The sequence below is a fragment of the Panthera pardus genome, unplaced genomic scaffold (assembly GCF_024362965.1).
Source record: "Panthera pardus isolate Hobbes unplaced genomic scaffold, ASM2436296v1 HiC_scaffold_27, whole genome shotgun sequence".
Classification (NCBI taxonomy): Eukaryota; Metazoa; Chordata; class Mammalia; order Carnivora; family Felidae; genus Panthera; species Panthera pardus.
The window spans coordinates 7,332,419-7,351,311 of NW_026526843.1; the positions used below are offsets into that span (position 1 = coordinate 7,332,419).

Here is an 18,893-nt window from a genome sequence, read left to right on the forward strand (position 1 = left end):
AGAGAGGTGCCAAGTTTTACAAACCAGAACTTCCCCCTGGATTTTCATCAGACTCCCGATTGGCCACCTGATGCTTTAATCATAATGATGTCAAGTATAAAGTTATAACAAATTTGCAATGGGATGATTGGACACTGCTACTCACGGACTGAAATTCTTATACTCCAAAGGGCACGTGATAATTTATAAATATAAGTGAGATTACACATTCTGTTTTGACTCTAAAAAAAAACACAAAATAGCCATTAGACTTTACATGTACAAGAAAAAGTGAAGTATCCATTGAATTTAGTAAAACAGCATCACACTGGAAAAAAAAATACAGTCATAAAATTAGCTCTTACATTTTTCTGGGGACAGAGAAGCAGAAGAGAATGATATTTAAAAAACAAAACAAAAACAAAAACCACTACCAAAAACAGGGTGAGACAATCATTTATTTATTGGACAGGGCAAGGTCATTTAAAGAGAGGAAACATATCCAAAAGAAGGTGTTTAGCTTGGTGTTACAGGCATTGATGTTCACAACAAACAACACTACTCAATACATCATGGAAACAGGCCACATACAACCAGGAAGATGCTGTCATGTCACTCAAAAATAAGCCACACTGCTTAGGAAACAATCAGTAGGGAGTTAGCAGAGCATCATGGTCTCTAATCCGCCGATCTGCATTGTCTGTGGCTGGGACATTAGCCGATAGCATTTGGCTGGTTCCCTGGTTATTAAGAAGTGTCTTGCTATATTCTAGCGAGCCTTCAATATTGAGTACACGCTTCTGAACGTCTCTAAAATTGGCAGTCACCTGCAGGCTTAACTAGCTCACATCACTACATTTTTGGACTACCCTAGGTAGTCATGGACGGTCTCAAAGTATTATAAATAAAATTCTGAATTTAATTCATTTAGCACAGTTACGATGCATCCAAATCAGCTTTAGTCCTATGGTACATACTTGAAAACGGAAACAGAAATTCACGGGAGGAAAGTAAAGAAGAAATTTGGGAAGCTCATCTGGCTTGAGGTATACACACCTGCTAACAAAGTTAGACGCACCTGAAAACTATGTCAATTATCTGCCAAAATATTTGGCATGATTTTTACTTGGACTTTCCTGACTGGGCAGGCAAAGATTTCAATATCCATTCTAGAGCCTAGCCAAAATCTTGTAAATAGTAGTAGATCATGAGTGACTGGTTACGAGGAAAAACTATTCAGCCTAAAACTGACTAAAAAACAAGTAAGTGTCTGGCCCTCCCTAGTCACATCCACTGATTTTACCAACCACTTCCTTCCACAGAAATCACGGTTCTCGGGAGGAGACGCGCTCACTCCACGTGCAACAAAACTACACTCGAGAAGCCAGTCACTAAAAGACCAGACACTGTACGAATCCACTCGTATTAAATGACCAGAACAGGCAAATCTATAGAGGCAGAAAGCAGATTAGTGGTTGCCCGGGGCTGGGAGGCACTGGGAGGTGGGGTGGGGTATGAGAGGTGCCTGCCAAAGGGTACAGGGTTTCTTTTGGGGGTGACAGAAATGTTCTAAAACTCACTGGGGTGGTGGTCATACAACTTTGTGAATATATTACAAAACCACTGAACTATACCCTTTAAATGGCAGCATCGAAGGTATTTGAATATTAAAAAAGGAAGACAGCCCCCAAAAAGCAGAAAAGAGGCTCTTGCAAGTCAAGTCATACCTGAGGAAATGGTAGACAAGCCTGATATAAGGAGCTGCCTTCTCACACACTATTTTGATTTACATTATAACCACATTAACCCCTGAATTCCACTGTTCATTCATTTCTAAATTATTCTAGGCTATCAGCAGATTTCTAACTTTGTTCTCCTTAGAGAGCAGAGTCAGTGTTCCACAGACAGACTGGCTTGGCAAAACAAAACTAAACGACAATAAAAACTCAATGACGAAATAATCTCGTGCTTTGGGGCTGTGTGTTACCAGGCAGAATAGAAGAGCTGAGGTTCATTTCTAATGGGAAAAATGCCACCAGGCATAAGGGCACCTTACGACTCTTGCCTAAAGCATATTTCCTTTTCAAATCTGCACAGTTATTCCCTTTGCACCTATACAATTCAACAAAAGCAATGTTTTCATACCTGCACAGTTCAACAAAAGCAACCTTCTCTACAAAACAATGTGACGCTCCCTGCAGATCAAAGAGCTAGCCAAATTTCCCCGAACCTAAAATTACTGTTTCTAAACAAAAAAAACAAAGTCTCCTCTGTACCCTCATCCTTACCTTCAGCAGCACACAATGAAGATGGAAAACTCTAAGCCTGCTATAAATCTGAAGCCATAAAACAATTTCTTAAATGACCTTGTTTTTAATTAAAGGTATTAGTTCCAAATATTTAAAACACATTTGTCCCGAGGCCTTGGAAGTTGACCTCTGATGAGAACTTTCCTTTAGTTTTACTAATTCACTAGTTTAGTATGCAGTAAAATAACAGAGTCTTCGAAGAAGTTAAACAGGCTAATGACCAGTCATGGGCTTTCTTCTGTGATTACTATTCTTCTGCAGACAGGATAATTAATGAAACCATGAATGGTCTTTTTGGTCTATCTGCAGCTATCCTTAAACTACATAATTGGTTAGGGAAATTTCTGACAGATAAATGAAGAGAACACAAGTAGCTTTACGGCAAGTTGAATTTGTTAAACCTACTTATGACAAAGAATTTCGGACACAAGAATCGCTCACTGCACACAGAACCCCAGAGAAGTGATGGCACAAGACAGCTGACGCGGGAAGGTATACGGGAGTGGGGCGGGGTGAGAGGTCGTGAGAAATTAAAAACTGGCATGTATCTGCTGGAGCAGAGCCACTGTTTAGGGGGCGTCAGAAAAACTGCTAAGTCACCATTTTGGTCTCTTGAGAGAAGTCCATTTGTTGTTAAGAACCAAAGACCTTTCTACTATCATTCGTGCTGCAAAATGCAGTAGTCACATTATTGCCAAAAGGATCCCAAAAACTCAAGTGCAAAAGAAGAGAAATCTAAGAAAATAAATAGTTACAAAATCATCAACATTTTTCAAAGAAATGTGTTCAAAACAGTGACTTTTACAAAAGATAGGAATTTCTTTTAAGTGGAAAAAGGAATTCTCTCTATGAAAGCTCAAAGACTCATTTCACAGATAACTTATACTCCATTAATGATTTGATTAACAGTGTACAAACAAGGGCCATAGACTCTTTTTAATTAGGTCTGAAAAATCAATATAATATAAATACTGATGATGGGGGGGGGAGTGTTTTATACCCCAAACTCCAATATTCCAGCTCTGTGTCCTGTCCTGTTATTATAATCTGTAAAAATCTTAACGACGCAGTGATTCAAGTTTTCGTAACTTCAATGATGTATTAGAGGACAATGCATCTTGATTTGAAGAGTTTGTTGTATCCGAAGGCCGGAACAGCACTCGACCACGATGATTAAATACATAAAATGATGGGTGATTCCTTAATGTGTCAAATGTCCTTAAAAGAAAAAACAAAGAGCATCCACTTTAGATAAACCTGTCAAAAAGCCTATCTGAAAACAAGCAGGCTTCTAATGAATTATGAATTTGCTCTTAACTAAGTTTAAATCCGTGAAATCAGGCTATAAACAGGCTATAATCATACTGTGTTTCATTTCTTTTTCCTGCGCAAGGAAAATAAGAAGCCTGGGAAAGAAACATAAAGCCCTCAAATTTGTCTTTCAGCCATTCCTTTCTATGAATAATAGCACGAATCATCGCTCAACTGTAATCACATCTATAAATCTTACACTAGCTAGCCATGCCAAAAATTTTTTTAAAAACCAGTACACAGATTTTACCTTTGATTATTTTCATTTGGCCCTCACTACTCAAGCAATACGATCGTTTCACAGATCTGTTTCCAAGAATCTTTCAAGTACAACAAAAAGCTCCTTTTGGCCCTTCTGTACCTTCTGTTGTCCAAACTCATACATTTTGCTACCACCTACTAAATTTATATATTTTGCTACCACCTACTTAATGCCATTCTGTTTTACTTCTTTCCTGGCCCTCTGCCTGCAATTCTTGGTAGACTCTTTGTAAGAACTACAGTGGGTGGTGATAGTAGAGTATCCTTTCTATTTTCTCAGCAAGATAGATATATATATATATATAGTCTAAAAAAGTTCACAAACACCTAAGTGTATGGCTTTTAGTATTGGTTTGTTTAAACATTATTTTCCTGGAGAAAGAAGGACTCTGCCTCGATAAAAATTCACATCTCAAAGTCAGCCCACCTAAAAATCCAAGCATACTCCCACGTAAAACAGGAAGCCTGAGATGTGACTATTTAAAATGTAAATTGAAAAGTAAAAGTAACAAGGGGGTGGGTTTCCTCTAACAAATAAATGCTCACTGTGAATCCTTCTGAGGACACATTGTAAAGGGTTAAAATTTCCAGGTTCAAGAAGGTGGGTGAAGTCCAGAGATGGAACTGAACAAAGGTACAAGGATAATTTCATGACAGTGAGAAATATGGAAAAGAAAAAGCAAGCAAAGCTCAAGGAAATAGCTTAGAAGTACAGGAGAAAAAAGAAAGCAAAATAACAAATATACTGTAGTCCAGGAAGAGGAAAGGGCGAGAGAGCAGAGTCTATGTCACAGACTAGGTTCAAGTGGTAGAGGAAACAGAAAACCCCTATTCTTCCAAAGACTGAGCTGGAACAAGTGGATAAAGAGAGTGGGGGGGGGGGAGGGGGAGGAAGGGAGGGAGGGAGGGAGGAAGGAAGGAAGGAAGGAAGGAAGGAAGGAAGGAAGGGAAAGGAAAGGAAAGGGAAGGAAAGGAAGGGAAGGAAAGAAAGGGAAGGAAAAAGAGGAAGGATGAAAGGAAACAATTTCTGAGGGGATATCTTCCTATACGTCTATTTCTTTCCATCCGTCAAACCAATAAATAATTTTAAGCAAATATAACACATCTTAGTCTACTGTCAATAATCTGTCATACGACTTTCATTTTTCCATCTCATCAAACACTGCCTCGGTATTTTCACCTCACTACTCAAACGAGCTGCATAATCAAAATGTAAAAACAAAACCAACTTTTATGTACCAGAAAACACACATTTTAAATTATGTAAATGAAGCAAAACTCCTATGAAACTAAATGCCTATGAAAAGGGAAGGACTTACTTATTTTTTAGTTCTGAAGTGGCATCCATGTCTTTAAACTCCCCTGCAATATGAACTATACCATAACAGGTAACTGCAAAGGCCAGAAGTGTCTGAAGAACTATCTGTGAGTATAAAGATTGAGATTATCAAATAACATACAAATATTATCATAAAACTTTGCCATTTTCTCTCCATCTCTTTTTAGCCTCTGACAAGTATTTCTCCCAGGTCCTACCAAGGAGTCAATTCTCCCTTTAAATAATTTGAACTCAGACACACCAAAATCTTCTATACATTCTGTGGATCGGCTGCAAAGATACTTCTGGGTCTTCTCAAATAGCAAACAGGTACTGAGCCATTCAGAATTCAGTTATCAATGGTTACCTGCTTCCAAGAGCAACTAAGAATTTTTAAGTGTATTATTGTTAAATATCATTGAGTATAAAAAGAACACCCCTGACCCACCACCCAGCTTAAGAAATAAACCTACCAGTACCTTTCAAGTCCCACATGTCCCTCTCCAGTTATATCCTTCACCCTTCCCTCAAGGTGAACTATTGTACTGAACTGTAGATTAACCAGTTTTTGAGGCTTTTCTTTATAATTTTACCAGCTATGTATGTACCTCTAAAATGTATATTGCTTCCTTTTTCCCATTTTTGGACTTTCTTGTGAGATTCACCCCTATTGTAGTATATGTATCCTTGTAGTCCATTCATTATCATCATGTTTTATATTCTATGAATATTCCAAAAGTTATTCATTCCACTGCTGATGGCTACGGGGGCTGTTTCCTGTGTGTTACTTTTAAAATGTCAGTATGGATATCCTGGTGTATGTCTCCTGGTACATGGGAGTAGAACCACTGGGGGAGAGTATACACACGTTCAACTTTATTAGGTAATACCAAAATGTTTTCCAAAGTGGTTGTGCAAGCAGAAACTTGCAATGTTTGATATTAACCAACATGGGATTACAGGCACATTTGATTTTCTTGATTGTGATTTTTCTGTATTTTCCAAATTTCCCAATTTGTAAACAGCAGCAAGGTATTTTAAATAGATATAAATGAATACATGTGTGGTGGTGGTGGGGGGGGGGGGGGGTTAATCCACCACAAAGCAAAGGTGATAGGAGAGTGAGTTAATAGTCTCATCTATCAGAACTTTCATTACAGACAACTAAAGTCAAAATTAGCCACAAGCTATTACTCTTAACTTTCTAAATTAAAACTCATATCACATGTTATACCAATTTACATTCCCCCACCAGTGTACCAAGACCTATTTCATACAATGTAATCACAGGCACCATTAACAAGAATGTGGTAAATCAATGACTTATCATGAAATTATGTCACAATAAACTGTTAGGTAATAAAGAGCTAATTATAAAACCATACATATACACACAGAGATAATAACTTTTTAAAAGAAAAACTGTTTTGATTAGGTAAAACCGTACATATGTAAATAAAGATAATACTGTTTGTGCACAGGAAGAGGGCTGAACCACTGACATACTCCAAACTGTTGGGAGTAGAAGCAGAATTGCTGACCAGTGGGGTCACTTCTCTTTTATTGTACAGGGTCGGTTTTACTTTTTACACATACTGTTTGATTCTGTTACAAAGAAGTTACTAGTGTGTCATTTACAATCCTTTAAAGATAAAAAGGGTGAGTGAAACTAATGTAACATTTTAGCTTAAAAAAAACCAACAACACGTGTGTTTGTTTTTATTTACTTTTACCCCCTACATATATGTCCCTAAACAATGTTGTTACTTTTTCTTGTTCTTAAACTTTACATGAAAAGGAACTTTGCTAAAAAATGAAGCCAAATAATCAACTTTTTAAGTTCGTCTCAGACTATGAACGGAGAAACTTCAAGAATGACTATTTAAACTACAGTTCTAGAAACCAAACACAGAAATCTTTTGTTTCCAAATCTTCGGGTTTTACAATGAGTGACAAAAAGTAGAAAACAGATGTTATTTCATGTCTGGAAAATTTTATGAGAATAAAAACCAGTAAAAAATTATGATAAGCTATGTGGCTAATTTTTAAAATATATTTTAACGGAATATAAATGACCAACTTACATCTATTGGCAGTGATTCATCTTCCTTTTCTGTTAATCGCATATAAGAACGATCTATAAACCAGAAGCATACCATTAAGGAAATTGTAGCCCATTTTTCTTTCTTAAAATGCAAGCAAATCAATACACCAAAGAAGCGGCCGACTAATATGCTACATAAAGCAACGCTAATCCCGGATTCCTCAAAAACCTCTATCTTCTAAGGCAGTCAGCCTGATCTTGAACTATTTTATTTTCATCACGACCTGCTTTGTCACCTTATAAAACACAGAAAGAGTGAAAGGTGAGCAAGTACAAGGAAGAAATACCTAAAACCATATTTTTTTCTTTCTTTCAGTACTATAGGAAAACTAGAATCCTCTGAAACTGTTTCTTTCGCTAACGGGTCAAAGAAATCACAATTATTTAAAAACGAATAAGCCTACAGAAAATCTCAACTCTGAAGTAGCACCACCATCACATAGTATGGACCAAGTAATACCGGTATGGATATGTTTTTCTCCTGCCAGAATATGTTGGAGCAGTGGGAGAACAGGTGAAATTCCAGGATGTCAATTTCTGCCTCTCCGATTAAATTACAATTCCGCTGCTGCCTTAGCCTCAGGAAGCAGCAAGGTAGGAAAGAAAAGCATCAGGATTTGGAAGCTGATAAGCCTGGATCATAAAACCAGCTCCTCAACTTACTGTCATTGAGTTTATCTCATTCAACCCGAAGACATCCATCACCATGAGTTGTAACATGTATCTCAATTTCAGAATGTTAGAATGAAGGACTTGGAAGGGGACGTGTGTCTGAGTGTCAAAGAAATACAGTATCTATTTTTCAACTGCCCATGTTTCTGCAACAGTAAGATGGGGATAATGTGAAGATTAAGATACATGATAGCCATTCTGCCGTAACAAAGCTCATTGCAGCAAAGATGGGCATTGCTACAGTACAATAGTTTGCTATCCGCTGCTACGGTCTGACAGGACACAATTAGCTTCCAAGGTAAATATTAGTCTTTTTGCAACATAAGCATTATAAAGAGGCCCCACTGCAGTGACAAATGCCACAAGGCATTCTCATCTCACCGGAAACACGAGTCTCTAACTCTAGAAGAATCTTGCACAAGCCCTATTTAATAATGTGCTGTGGACTAAAAAACCCAAACTGCTGTCAGGGAACATGTAGTGACCCTTAAAAGAGTGCACTTACAGACATTTCTCAAGTTTTATCTTATGGGTTTAACATAAGGACCGGTGTAAAAGAAACATCCAGCCAGTACCAAAAATAGGTTTGGCTAGCTTCCTACTGTCAGTTCGATTCCCAGCCAGCCTTCTTCTTTGCATGAAGGCTAATCTGACTCTAACACTACCTCTAACCAGGCATTTCCTCATTTGTAAAACGAAGGAGTCGGACTTACTTCCATGATCTCCTCGCTCTAGAACTCTGAAAATTCCAACGCCGAAGCCAACTGTACAGAATGACGCAGAACTCAACAGTACCCTAATCTCGTCTACAGTAGCGCTTCTCAAAGGACTGCACAACCAAATCATCTGAGGATCTTATTAAAATGCAGATTAGGATTCAATAAACTCTGGGGCAGGGCCTGAGTTTCTGCCTTTCTAGCAAGCTCCCAGGTGATTCCCTCGAGGCTGGTCTGTTAAACACACTTGGGCAGCAAGGCTCTGAGATATGTTCCTTAACCTCCTTGTCTCTCACCTCCCACCCCCAGCCCATCTCCAAGCATCCTTATGTACTTTCAGCATAGCATCTATATTACTTTATTGTGATTATTTATTGATCCATTTGTTTCCGCACTTGACTTTGAACTTCCCCAGGGCATCACTGTACCTCTAGCACCTAAGCACAGAGCAATTTCAACCAATTACATGAAACTGAATTTCATAAAGTGGTGCAGCACATAGGCTCTAGAGCCAAACTGCTTGTCTTTGAATCCTGACCCCGCCATGTATCATCTCTGTCAGTTTGTGCAAGTTTCCTAGCTATGTTCGTCTCAACTTCTTCATCTTTCAAAAGAAATAATAACAACAGCTACCTCCCTCACAGCGCTTTTGGTAGGACTGAATTATATAATACACATAAAGTGCTTAGTTCAGCGCCTGGCACATGGTAAGCACGTAATGAATGTTAGCTGTTATTATTGTTATCATTAAAGATTGGAGCTTTGGAGAAGCTGTCACAGAATAGAGAAGACTGGGGAAACAAGACAACCAAATGTAACGTGATACCCTGGATTGATTCCCGGAATAGAAGACCTTATTGGAAAAACTTGTAAAATCCAAATAAAAGCTAGACTTTAGTTAACAGTAATATGCCAGCGTCAGTCTCTCAGTTGTGACAATATGCCACGGTAACAGAAGATGTTCCCAATGTGGGAAACTGGGCGAGGGGTATACGGTATCTCTGTACTACCTTTGAAACTTTTCTGCAAATCTAAAATTTCAAAATAAAAATGTACGTAAAAAATAAAACTGAATTTCTGTCAGACAAATGTCATGTCATAATACATGCATGAAAAAAGTAGTGAAAATAGCTGGGTCATTTTAACTGTGTATAATAAACAGAACAAAAGATTTTATCTTGAAAAAAAATTAAAGCTTTGAAGGAATTCACATTTCATTTTCTACTTTACTCCTGAAGATGGGAAGTAATCTAGCAAACGAATAAAGTTCAACTTTAAATTCACTTCCTTCATTTAACAAATTTATTGAGTACCTACTGTGGGGAGGATTATGCTAGGCAGACAGATCATAGCAATGGATTAAATGAGCTGCCCACGTGCGCTAGGACAGAGGTTAGCAAACTTTTCCCGTGAAGAGTCAAATAATAAATATTTTAGGCTTTGCAGGCCACACTGTCTGTGTCAACATCTCAACTCCCCACTTAGAAAGCAGCCAGGCAACACCTAAATGAATGGGTGTGGCTGTCTGCCAGTAAAACTTTATCGATGGAGACTGAAACTTAGATTTTTTTTTATTTTTTATAACTGTCACGGATCATAAAATGATATTCTTTTGCTTTTTCCCCCAACAAATTAAAAAATGTGAAACTATGTGTAGCTGACTACAAAAACAGGAGAGAGGCTGCATTTGGCCCACCTGCCAGAGTTTGCTGACCCCTGGTCTAGAAGAGAAGAAAGACCTAAAAACGGATCCGCTGTCTAAAGACTGCACTACCTCGTCTGTTGGCCTTCCAAGTTTCTTCTCCACGATACAACCGTATTGGTATGTTAAAGTACTTTTACTTGTTTGCTTTTAAATTTCCCAACCACTCTGTGACACAGGAAAGGCAAGAATTAAAATCCACCTCAGTGAAAGCTCACAGAAGGGACATGACTTGCCCAAGGTCATACAGATTTAGTGGTAAAGCAAGTTTTTCGGAACCAGCCCTCCAGGCTCCCGGTCCAGTGCCCTTTCTCCTGCAACACAGTGCCCCCACAAGGCAAACGGTCATTTAACTTCTCAGTCTCCGCCTGGACAGCCCAGGAGCGCCCAAGATGCTGTCCGCCTAGCTGTCATGGGACCATGAGCACCAGAGGTCCTCAAGCCGACACTTAGCCTGCTCAGCCCCACGCTGGATCTGACATCACTCGTCACGGATTCCGGGCCAACTCCCTCTCTGGCCACCCTGCAGCCCCACGGCCTCCCTCTTTGCCCACCCTGCAGCCAGCTCAGAGCCCTCTCCCAGGCACCCCCTTCCCCTCCCATCCCTGCTGCAATTTCAGGTGCCCGTCTCCTCAAACTCAAGCCCCGCGCCGCTTCTCGGAGTCACCCCCAACTCTAAGGGCTCAAATGACCATCCCCGGGAAACTCGGTCCGACACTCCCTCAGCGTGCGCCCACACACCGCCCCCGGAGTCCCGCACAGGAGCGGCCGCGGTCTCGCCCCCACCCCACCCGGGCACTTACGCTGAGCAGCGGAAAAGGCCGCGTGGGCTAGGGCAAAGAGGCCGACGCCCACCAGCCCCTTCCATAGCGACGGCGCCATGATTCCGGAGGAGCGGCAGCCCAACAAAAGAGGCGAAGGGCGGCGGAGCTGTTCCTTCTTCCACGGGCGGGTGTCCGCGCAGCGCAGACAGATGACGTCACCGAACCCCTGGGCGCGAAATGCCTTAGAGGTGGAAAAACCAAAGAGCCGTGAGAAAGCGGAAGCAGGAATGCCGGGAAGGAGGGGAAAGCGACACGGAATAAGGTCCGCGAGTGACCACGAGCCGAGCCTGCGCCGCGCGGCCTCTCCGCGAGGGGCAGCGCTGAGCCGAGAGCCTCGCAGAAAGAAGCGAAAGCGGATCAATGGAGAAGCGGAACGGAAGGGCGCCAGCAAATGAGCGTGGGCCGCGGGGCAAGGGGCGGGGCCTGCGGAGAGGCCGGGGTGGGGCTTGAGGGGCGGGGCGGCGAGAGGGCCGGAGGGGGAGGTTCAAGGCGGCCCCGGGTCTCTACTCCTGGCAGGGGGGTTTGTTTGTTTGCTTTGCCTTTTCGCTCCAGAAGTCTCATGTGTTTTCTGACGGCCGGTCCAGTGCTTCAGCCTTCTGGGGGCCGACACTGCTGAAGGAGGCAGAAAGGGAAGCGGCGGCGGGGTGGGGGGGGGGGGTATAGAGGAGGAAAATCCCGGGATTTGGAGTCCCAAACACGTGGCATGCGTGGGATGCTCGGTAAAAGTTAGTTCCTTTCCCCTTACCTTCAGAAGGGCTTGAAGGAAGATTCACGCCCCAGGGGGTATGGTGCCATGGGAGAATTTTGTTCTGGAGGGAGCCAGTTTACGTTAGGTTGCAATGAAAGGGCGCGAACGACGCCGGCCCATTTTCTCTCTCTCTCTCTCTCTGATCAGAAAAAAAAAAAAAAAAAAAAAAAAGTATACTCTCCTTTCTTGATTTGTCTTTGTGTCCATCCCCTAAAATGTAGACATTCATTAGTGAGGTTCTTCCCTGGAATTCTTTCCACCCTGCTCTCCTTTGGCGAGCTCACCTATTCATTCCCACCGCTTCGACCACAGGGATTCCAAAGCGACGCCTCCATCTCAAACGTCTCTCCTTCGCTCCAGATCTGCATTTCCAGACCCGCTAATCACTTATTTCTGTCCCGCGGCACTTCAAACTTAATGTGGCCGAAACGGAATTCATTCTCAGCTTCTCCAGTGCCCCCTAACTGATTGGCACAGCGTTGTAAGCTGCACATCAGGAGGTAAATGCCCTCTGCCCTGTCAGGATTCCACGTTTTGCTAACTGTCGTGTGCTCGAAGATCCCTATCCTGGCCACCCCCTTTAAATTTGCAATCTCCCATTCCTGTTCCCCGTAGCCTACTCTATTTCTATATCACCTTTTGAAATATTCTATAATTTACCTGTTTACGATGTTTGTTGTGTTGTTTTTGTTCATTGTCTCTCTTCCCACACTGGAACGTAAGTTTGGAGAGAACAGAGATTTCTGTCCATGCCTGAAACATTGCCTGTCACATGCAGTAGGCATTCAACCAATGTTTGCTGAGTGAATTATGGGAAAGAAGTGGGGAGTGATGTATCCTTGTTTGAAAGGATCTCTATAAAGAGTCCTTCCATTATTTTGGATTGGGTTCAAAAATCCCTGTGGACTTGTATGCCCTCTTAAATTTTGATAACTCTTTGATTGACGATGAACATTTTCTTATATACTTGAGCTTCCCCAAAGCTGAAAAAAAAATTAGAAAATAAAGAAGGCATCCAAGAGCCTTCAGATTTCCTAAACTTTATGTGTTTTGTCCTCGATCCCATTTTCCAAACCCTTAATTATGGTCATTATTTTTCTCTGGGCCTGCTCCAGTTTTTTCACCTCTAAGCCAAGATTTGACACAGTACTCGATCAATATCAAGTACAGTATAACGTATTCCTTACAAATGTAGGTGTATTTATAAACCTCACAATCAGGAAGAACAAGGAAATAATCTTTCTGTACTGATTTGAAAGTGCTTCCTTCCACCCCGGGAGGTAGCAAGATAGAAAAGGTAAAGACCAAAAAAAAAAAAAAAAAAAAAGAACTTGGTTTTAGCTTTGACAATGGTCAAATTGAAATTAGCGTTTTCAGGCACCTTACTAAATTGTCTCTGCTAATATTAATTTATCTGAAGTAGAAAAATTATTAGGTTTCTGAAGAGAGCTTAGATCTGGTTCCTTTCTTTTCTTAATGTTTATTTATTTTTTAGAGAGAGGGAGACAAAGCGTGAGTAGAGGAGGGGCACTGAGAGAGAGAGACACACAGAATCTGAAGCAGGCCCCAGGCTCCGAGCTGTCAGCACAGAGCCCGATGTGGAGCTCAAACCCATGAACTTTGATATCACGACCTGAGCTGAAGCCAGATGCTTAACCAACTGAGCCACCCAGGTGCCCCTGATTTTCTCCATTACATTCTTAATATGAATGCCCCATTCTCTTCTTTTAAATATCTTACCCGTGTAAAGAATGCAAAAGAAACGAGGCTGGTTTCACATCTTCTAGAAGTAAATGGTCAACTCCTATTCATGGAGTGGGATTTTAATGGTCTTATCTGTAGATTTTAACATGAAGGGAAGCCTAAGTATTTATAGTCATGGTTACCAAGTTCTGTATCATTCAAATAAGTACCTTGGGTCCATTCATCCATTGTATTCCAGGTTGGAGTTAATCCCAAAGGTGCAAGGTACAGCAAGGGGCAGCGCTGTGTTCATGAACTCTTATAACAAAAGAGAAACTTCATGTGAAAGAGCATTTAAGTTCCTAGGTGAACCCAGAAGTGCCTTTAGTTTGCCTACGGAAACAGCCATTTTCCATATTCACAGTGGGTACATGATGGGGATTTGTTAAAGGTGGGGACAAAGACCTCTGAAGTGTTTCCTACCCAGATGTTATTTACGAAGACTCATCAAGTCTTCCCAGGATCGTTCGTTGTATAGTGAAGGCACCACAATCCAAAATTGTCTTCAAGTTAATTCATTTTGTTATGTGTCACCCAGCGAGGCGAGTGACTTCATACACCATTCGTACGTGCCATTTCCCATGCAGATTCTCTTTCTATCCAGCATGCTCTGTCCTTTCCTACCTAGTTCAAAAACCCACTTTCCCTTTGACTGTACAGGTTATCTAGAAGAGGAATATATCTGTTGCAGGTACTAAACCTTTCTTCAAACTATACTTCTTCCAACCTCACTGGGTAACAAATTCTAGAATTTTACCACCTGCTGGGTAAACTATTTTTTTTTAATTTTTTAATGGTTTTATTCATTTTTGAAAGACAGAGAGATACAGAGCGCTAACGGCAGAGGGGCAGAGAGAGAGAGAGAGAGAGAGAGAGAGAGAGAGGGAGACACAGAATCCGAAGCAGGCTCCAGGCTCCGAGCTGTCAGCACAGAGCCCGATGTGGGGCTCAAACCCACGAACCGTGAGATCATGACCTGAGCTGAAGTTGGACGCTCAGCTGACTGAGCCACCCAGGTGCCCCTAAACTACTATTTTCAATATTTGTCTTGATAATTGCATAATCTCTTTTTTCTTCACAAAAATAGTGTATGTTCAGTGTAAGAAATTCAAACAAAACGCTGTATCCCTCTTAACGTGTTGAGTGGTGCTTTGGTATCTAGAGTTTTGAATCTTAGTAAGCAAGACTGTGATTACTTGATTCATATCTTTAAGATTTGTTCACTGAAAGGTTTATACCACTGGGGTTAAAAGCATATGCTCTAGAATCAGGTTGGATTTGAATCCTGGCTTCTCCTTTACTATCTGGGAGATTGGGCAAGTTACTTAACTATGCCTCAATTTCCTCATCTGTAAAGTGGGGATAATGATAGTACTTACCTTGAAAGATTGTTGTTTGTACTGAGTGAGACCATCCATGTAAGTCGTTTGGAATAATCTCACATGGTGAGTACTAAATAAATGCTAGCCATTATTGCTGCTGTGCTACTGTTGACTCTCCTAGATATTTTTCCAGACTAAAAGGGTTCCTTATCCCTTTAGTTTTTCCTGAAACATCAGTTGCGTCTCACCTTTGGTGATTTTAATTGCTCTTCTCTGGACCATTTCTAGAGCTACTAATAACTCTCCTGGGGTTTCATTACCACATCTGCACGAAGTATCCTAGGTTACTTGTCTGAGGTTAATATGATTATTCATTTCAAGTAGCCTTGGCACTGAAAATGGCACCAGAGGTCTTATAGGCTTTTTTTTTTTAGCACATTGAGCTGGTACATTTAGAAAATAAATGGAAAACTCCAGCATTATACCAGGTCCTAACTGATATTTGTGACCTGTTCTTTCTCTCGCTTTTTTAAAAAATTTTTTATAGTTTTTTTTTTTTAATTTATTTTTGAGAGAGAGACAGAGCATCAGCAGGGGAGGGGCAGAGAGAGACGGAAACACGGAATCTGAAGCAGGCTCCAGGCTCCGAGCTGTCAACACAGAGCCCAACGTGGGGCTCGAACTCGTGAACCGTGAGATTGTGACTTGAGCCCAAGTCAGCCGCTTAAACGATTGAGCCACCCGGGCGCCCCAGTCTCCCACTTCTTGAATATAGGCATTCCCTATAGCACTGCCCCAAAACCGGGTCTCTTTCTACCTTCCCTTCTTTGGAGAACACATGAACTCCCATAACTTCAATATTGTGCATATAGCTCCCAAATCTTTAACCGGTCCTGACTTCACTCGTGAACTGCAGACCCTCTACTTGGCCATCCCGCTGGTCCCTTAAAACCGACCTGTCCAGAGCCAACCTGTACCTCCTGCCTCCCATCTTAACGCTACCAGCAGTCCTGTGTTTTCTAGTTATGCAGGTTCAAAACCCTCCAGTCATCTTCCAGTCGTTCTCCCTCAAGCATTCCCAGTCTACCCAGCCAATCAGTTGCAAAGACGGGTTAATCCTACATCTGCATTGGCTCTTGCATCCAGCCTCCCTTCTCCCTTTTCCATTCCTACTGCAACCGATAAGTTAAGGCCCCCTGACTTTTCAGCAAGACTACTGTTCTAACCACTTTTTTCTCACCTTTCTAACTTCTCAGCTGGCCTCACCTCCTGCCCCTTTCTGCTGTCAAATTAACATTGGGGAAGTTTGGGGTTTATTATTTTTTATTTTTTATTTTAGAGAATGCACGAGCAGGGGAGAGGAGCAGAGGGAGAGAGAGAGAGAGAATCTTTTTTTTTTTAAGATTTTTTTTAAAGTTTCTTTTGAGAGAGAGGGAGCGTGGGGGAAGGGCAGAGAGAGAGGGAGAGAGAGAATCCCAAGCAGGCTCCACAATGACAGCACAGAGCCTGAGGCAGGGCTGGATACCACGAACCAGGAGATCATGACCTGGGCTGAGAAAAAGACATGTTCAACCAACTGAGCCACCCAGGCGCCCCATCACTGGGGAAGTGTTGACCAGGGAGATGAATGAGTTAAAAATGTCTGCAGCATAAAGACCTTCCAGGTATGGCCTCAGCTTAGTTTCTGGCATTTCCCCCAACACAGGAATTAATCAACTCAACGTTTATCAAGCACATCCAGTAAGCCGAGGACTGTGCTAACCGCGAGGCTAAACTTATCTACACTTTTCAGTGACCAAGTATTTCCTGAACACTTACCTTGTACCCAGTACTGTAAAGTCCTCTTTCAGTTTAGTCCTTGAACCGAGTCTATGTTGCTAAGAGAATTTAATGTCCTCTGCAAACATGGTGATTTCCTTGGTACTCAGTTAAATTTGAGAGACAGTCATGGATGCCCAGATGTGTTTTATTGAATACCTGTTTTGGTTAGACTTTATGCTAGGTGCTGTCGGTAAAGAAATAAGTAACACCTGGTTACTGCCCTCAAGGTTCCCATGACCTGTAGAGTAACAGATCTGTAAATCAAGCATGAAAATACTTCAGGAAGGCTTAAGAGAGAGTTGCGCAAGGGGATGTGGGGGCTCATACAAGGGGCGCCACACTCAGCCTGAGGGCATCCTGGAGAGCTTTAAACTGAGTTTTGTCAGGTGAGCAGAAGTTAGGTGAGGAAAGGGTTGAAGAACATTCAGGCAGAGGGAGTGCATGGAAATGCACATAGATGTAGGAAACCACGTGAAGCATTTGGGAAACTACAATGACTTCAGAATGGCTGAAGCAACATATATTTTGGGGAGAAGGATGGGCTAGGAGGTAAAGAAGTGGTCGGAAGTCAGGACTTCAGGAGTGTTGTGTGCCACGCTAAGCAGCCAGAACCGAAGACAATGGTGGGGGCGGGGGGGGGGGAGGTTGGAGCTGGGCTGTGCTATATATAATCAGATTTGTGCTTCAGAAAGATCCCTCTAGTAGAAGTATGGAAGGATAACTGGTGGAGACCATGGCAGAGGTCAGCAAACCTTTCCCATAAAGGACCAGGCAGCAAATAGCTTAGGCTGTTTGCAGGCTCCACGGTCTCTTTGGCAACGACTCAACTCTGCCTTATAGTGCAAAAGCCGCCACAGACCATAAGCAGACAAATGGGCATGGTCGTGGCCAATATAGACACTGAAATGTGAATTTCACATCATTTTCACGTGTCACAGAATATTCTTTTTTTATCCTTTTTTTTAAACTTTATTTTTTTATTTTTTAAAATTTACATCCAAATTAGTGAGCATATAGTGAAGCAATGATTTCAGTAGTAGATTCCTTAATGCCCCTTACCCAGTTAGCCCATCCCCCCTCCCACAATCCCTCCAGCAACCCTCTGTTTGTTCTCCATATTTATGAGTCTCTTCTGTTGTGTCCCCCTCCCTGTTTTTATATTATTTTTGTTTCCCTTCCCTTCTGTTCATCTGTTTTGTCTCTTAAAGTCCTCATAGGAGTGAAGTCATATGATTTGTGTCTTTCTCTGACTAATTTCACTTAGCATAATACCTTCCAGTTCCATCCACGTAGTTGCAAATGGCAAGACTTAATTCTTTTTGATTGCCAAGTAATACTCCATTGTGTGTGTGTGTGTGTGTGTGTGTGTGTGTGTGTGTGTGTGTATACCGCATCTTCTTTATCCATTCATGCGTTGATGGACATTTGGGCTCTTTCCATACTTCGGCTATTGCTGATAGAACTACTGTAAACATTGAGGTGCATGTGCCCCTTCAAAACAGCACACCTGTATCCCCTGGATAAATACCTAGTCGTGCAATTGCTGGGTCGTAGGGTAGTTCTATTTTTAGTTTTTTGAGGAACCTCCATCCTGTTTTCCAGAGTGGCTGCACCAGCTTGCATTCCCACAGAATATTCTTCTTTTGATTTTTTTTCAGCTATTAAAAAAAATGTATAAAGCATTCCTAGTTTCAGGTCATACCAAAACAGGTGGCAGGCTGGATTCAGCTGGCTGTACATTGCTAATCTCTGGACTAAGGGATCAGAGTGTAGAGAATGTAGCCAACTCTTTTGAGAAGCTCATCGCCGAGGGGGAGAAAGAACTAGTGCGATAGTGGAGGCAGGTGTAGACAAAGGCCTGTTTCTCAGAAGAGATCTGGAAGTGGTTTGGGAGAACAGGAAGACCAGTTTTTGAATAAATCAGTCACAGGGATGAAAGGTACAGCATAGGGAATGTAGTCAGTGGTATTATAATAGCGCTGCATGGGGACAGATGGGAGCTACACTTGTGAGCACAGCATAACGCATAGCCTTGTGGAATCACTGTGTTGGGCACCTGAAAC

The 18,893-nt window shown here is 41.7% G+C and overlaps 2 protein-coding genes across 2 annotated transcripts in view; one reads left to right on the forward strand and one right to left on the reverse strand.

The window, feature by feature from the left end:
* Window positions 1-419: 419 nt before the first annotated feature.
* Window positions 420-11,571, reverse strand: MMGT1 (membrane magnesium transporter 1). Its single transcript, XM_019421481.2, has 4 exons — window positions 11,176-11,571; window positions 7,263-7,315; window positions 5,180-5,283; window positions 420-3,506 (listed from the first exon to the last, which is right to left on the reverse strand). Exons 1-4 carry the CDS (start codon window positions 11,252-11,254, stop codon window positions 3,347-3,349), a joined length of 396 nt encoding a protein of 131 aa, XP_019277026.1. The 5' UTR covers window positions 11,255-11,571; the 3' UTR covers window positions 420-3,346.
* Window positions 11,572-12,216: 645 nt separating this feature from the next.
* The window catches only part of SLC9A6 (solute carrier family 9 member A6), a 62,998-nt gene continuing 56,321 nt past the window's right edge, over window positions 12,217-18,893 (forward strand). Inside the window, exon 1 of the mRNA XM_053891423.1 lies at window positions 12,217-12,444. The gene's annotated coding sequence lies outside the window, so the exon portion shown is untranslated. The remainder of the gene's footprint in view (window positions 12,445-18,893) is intronic.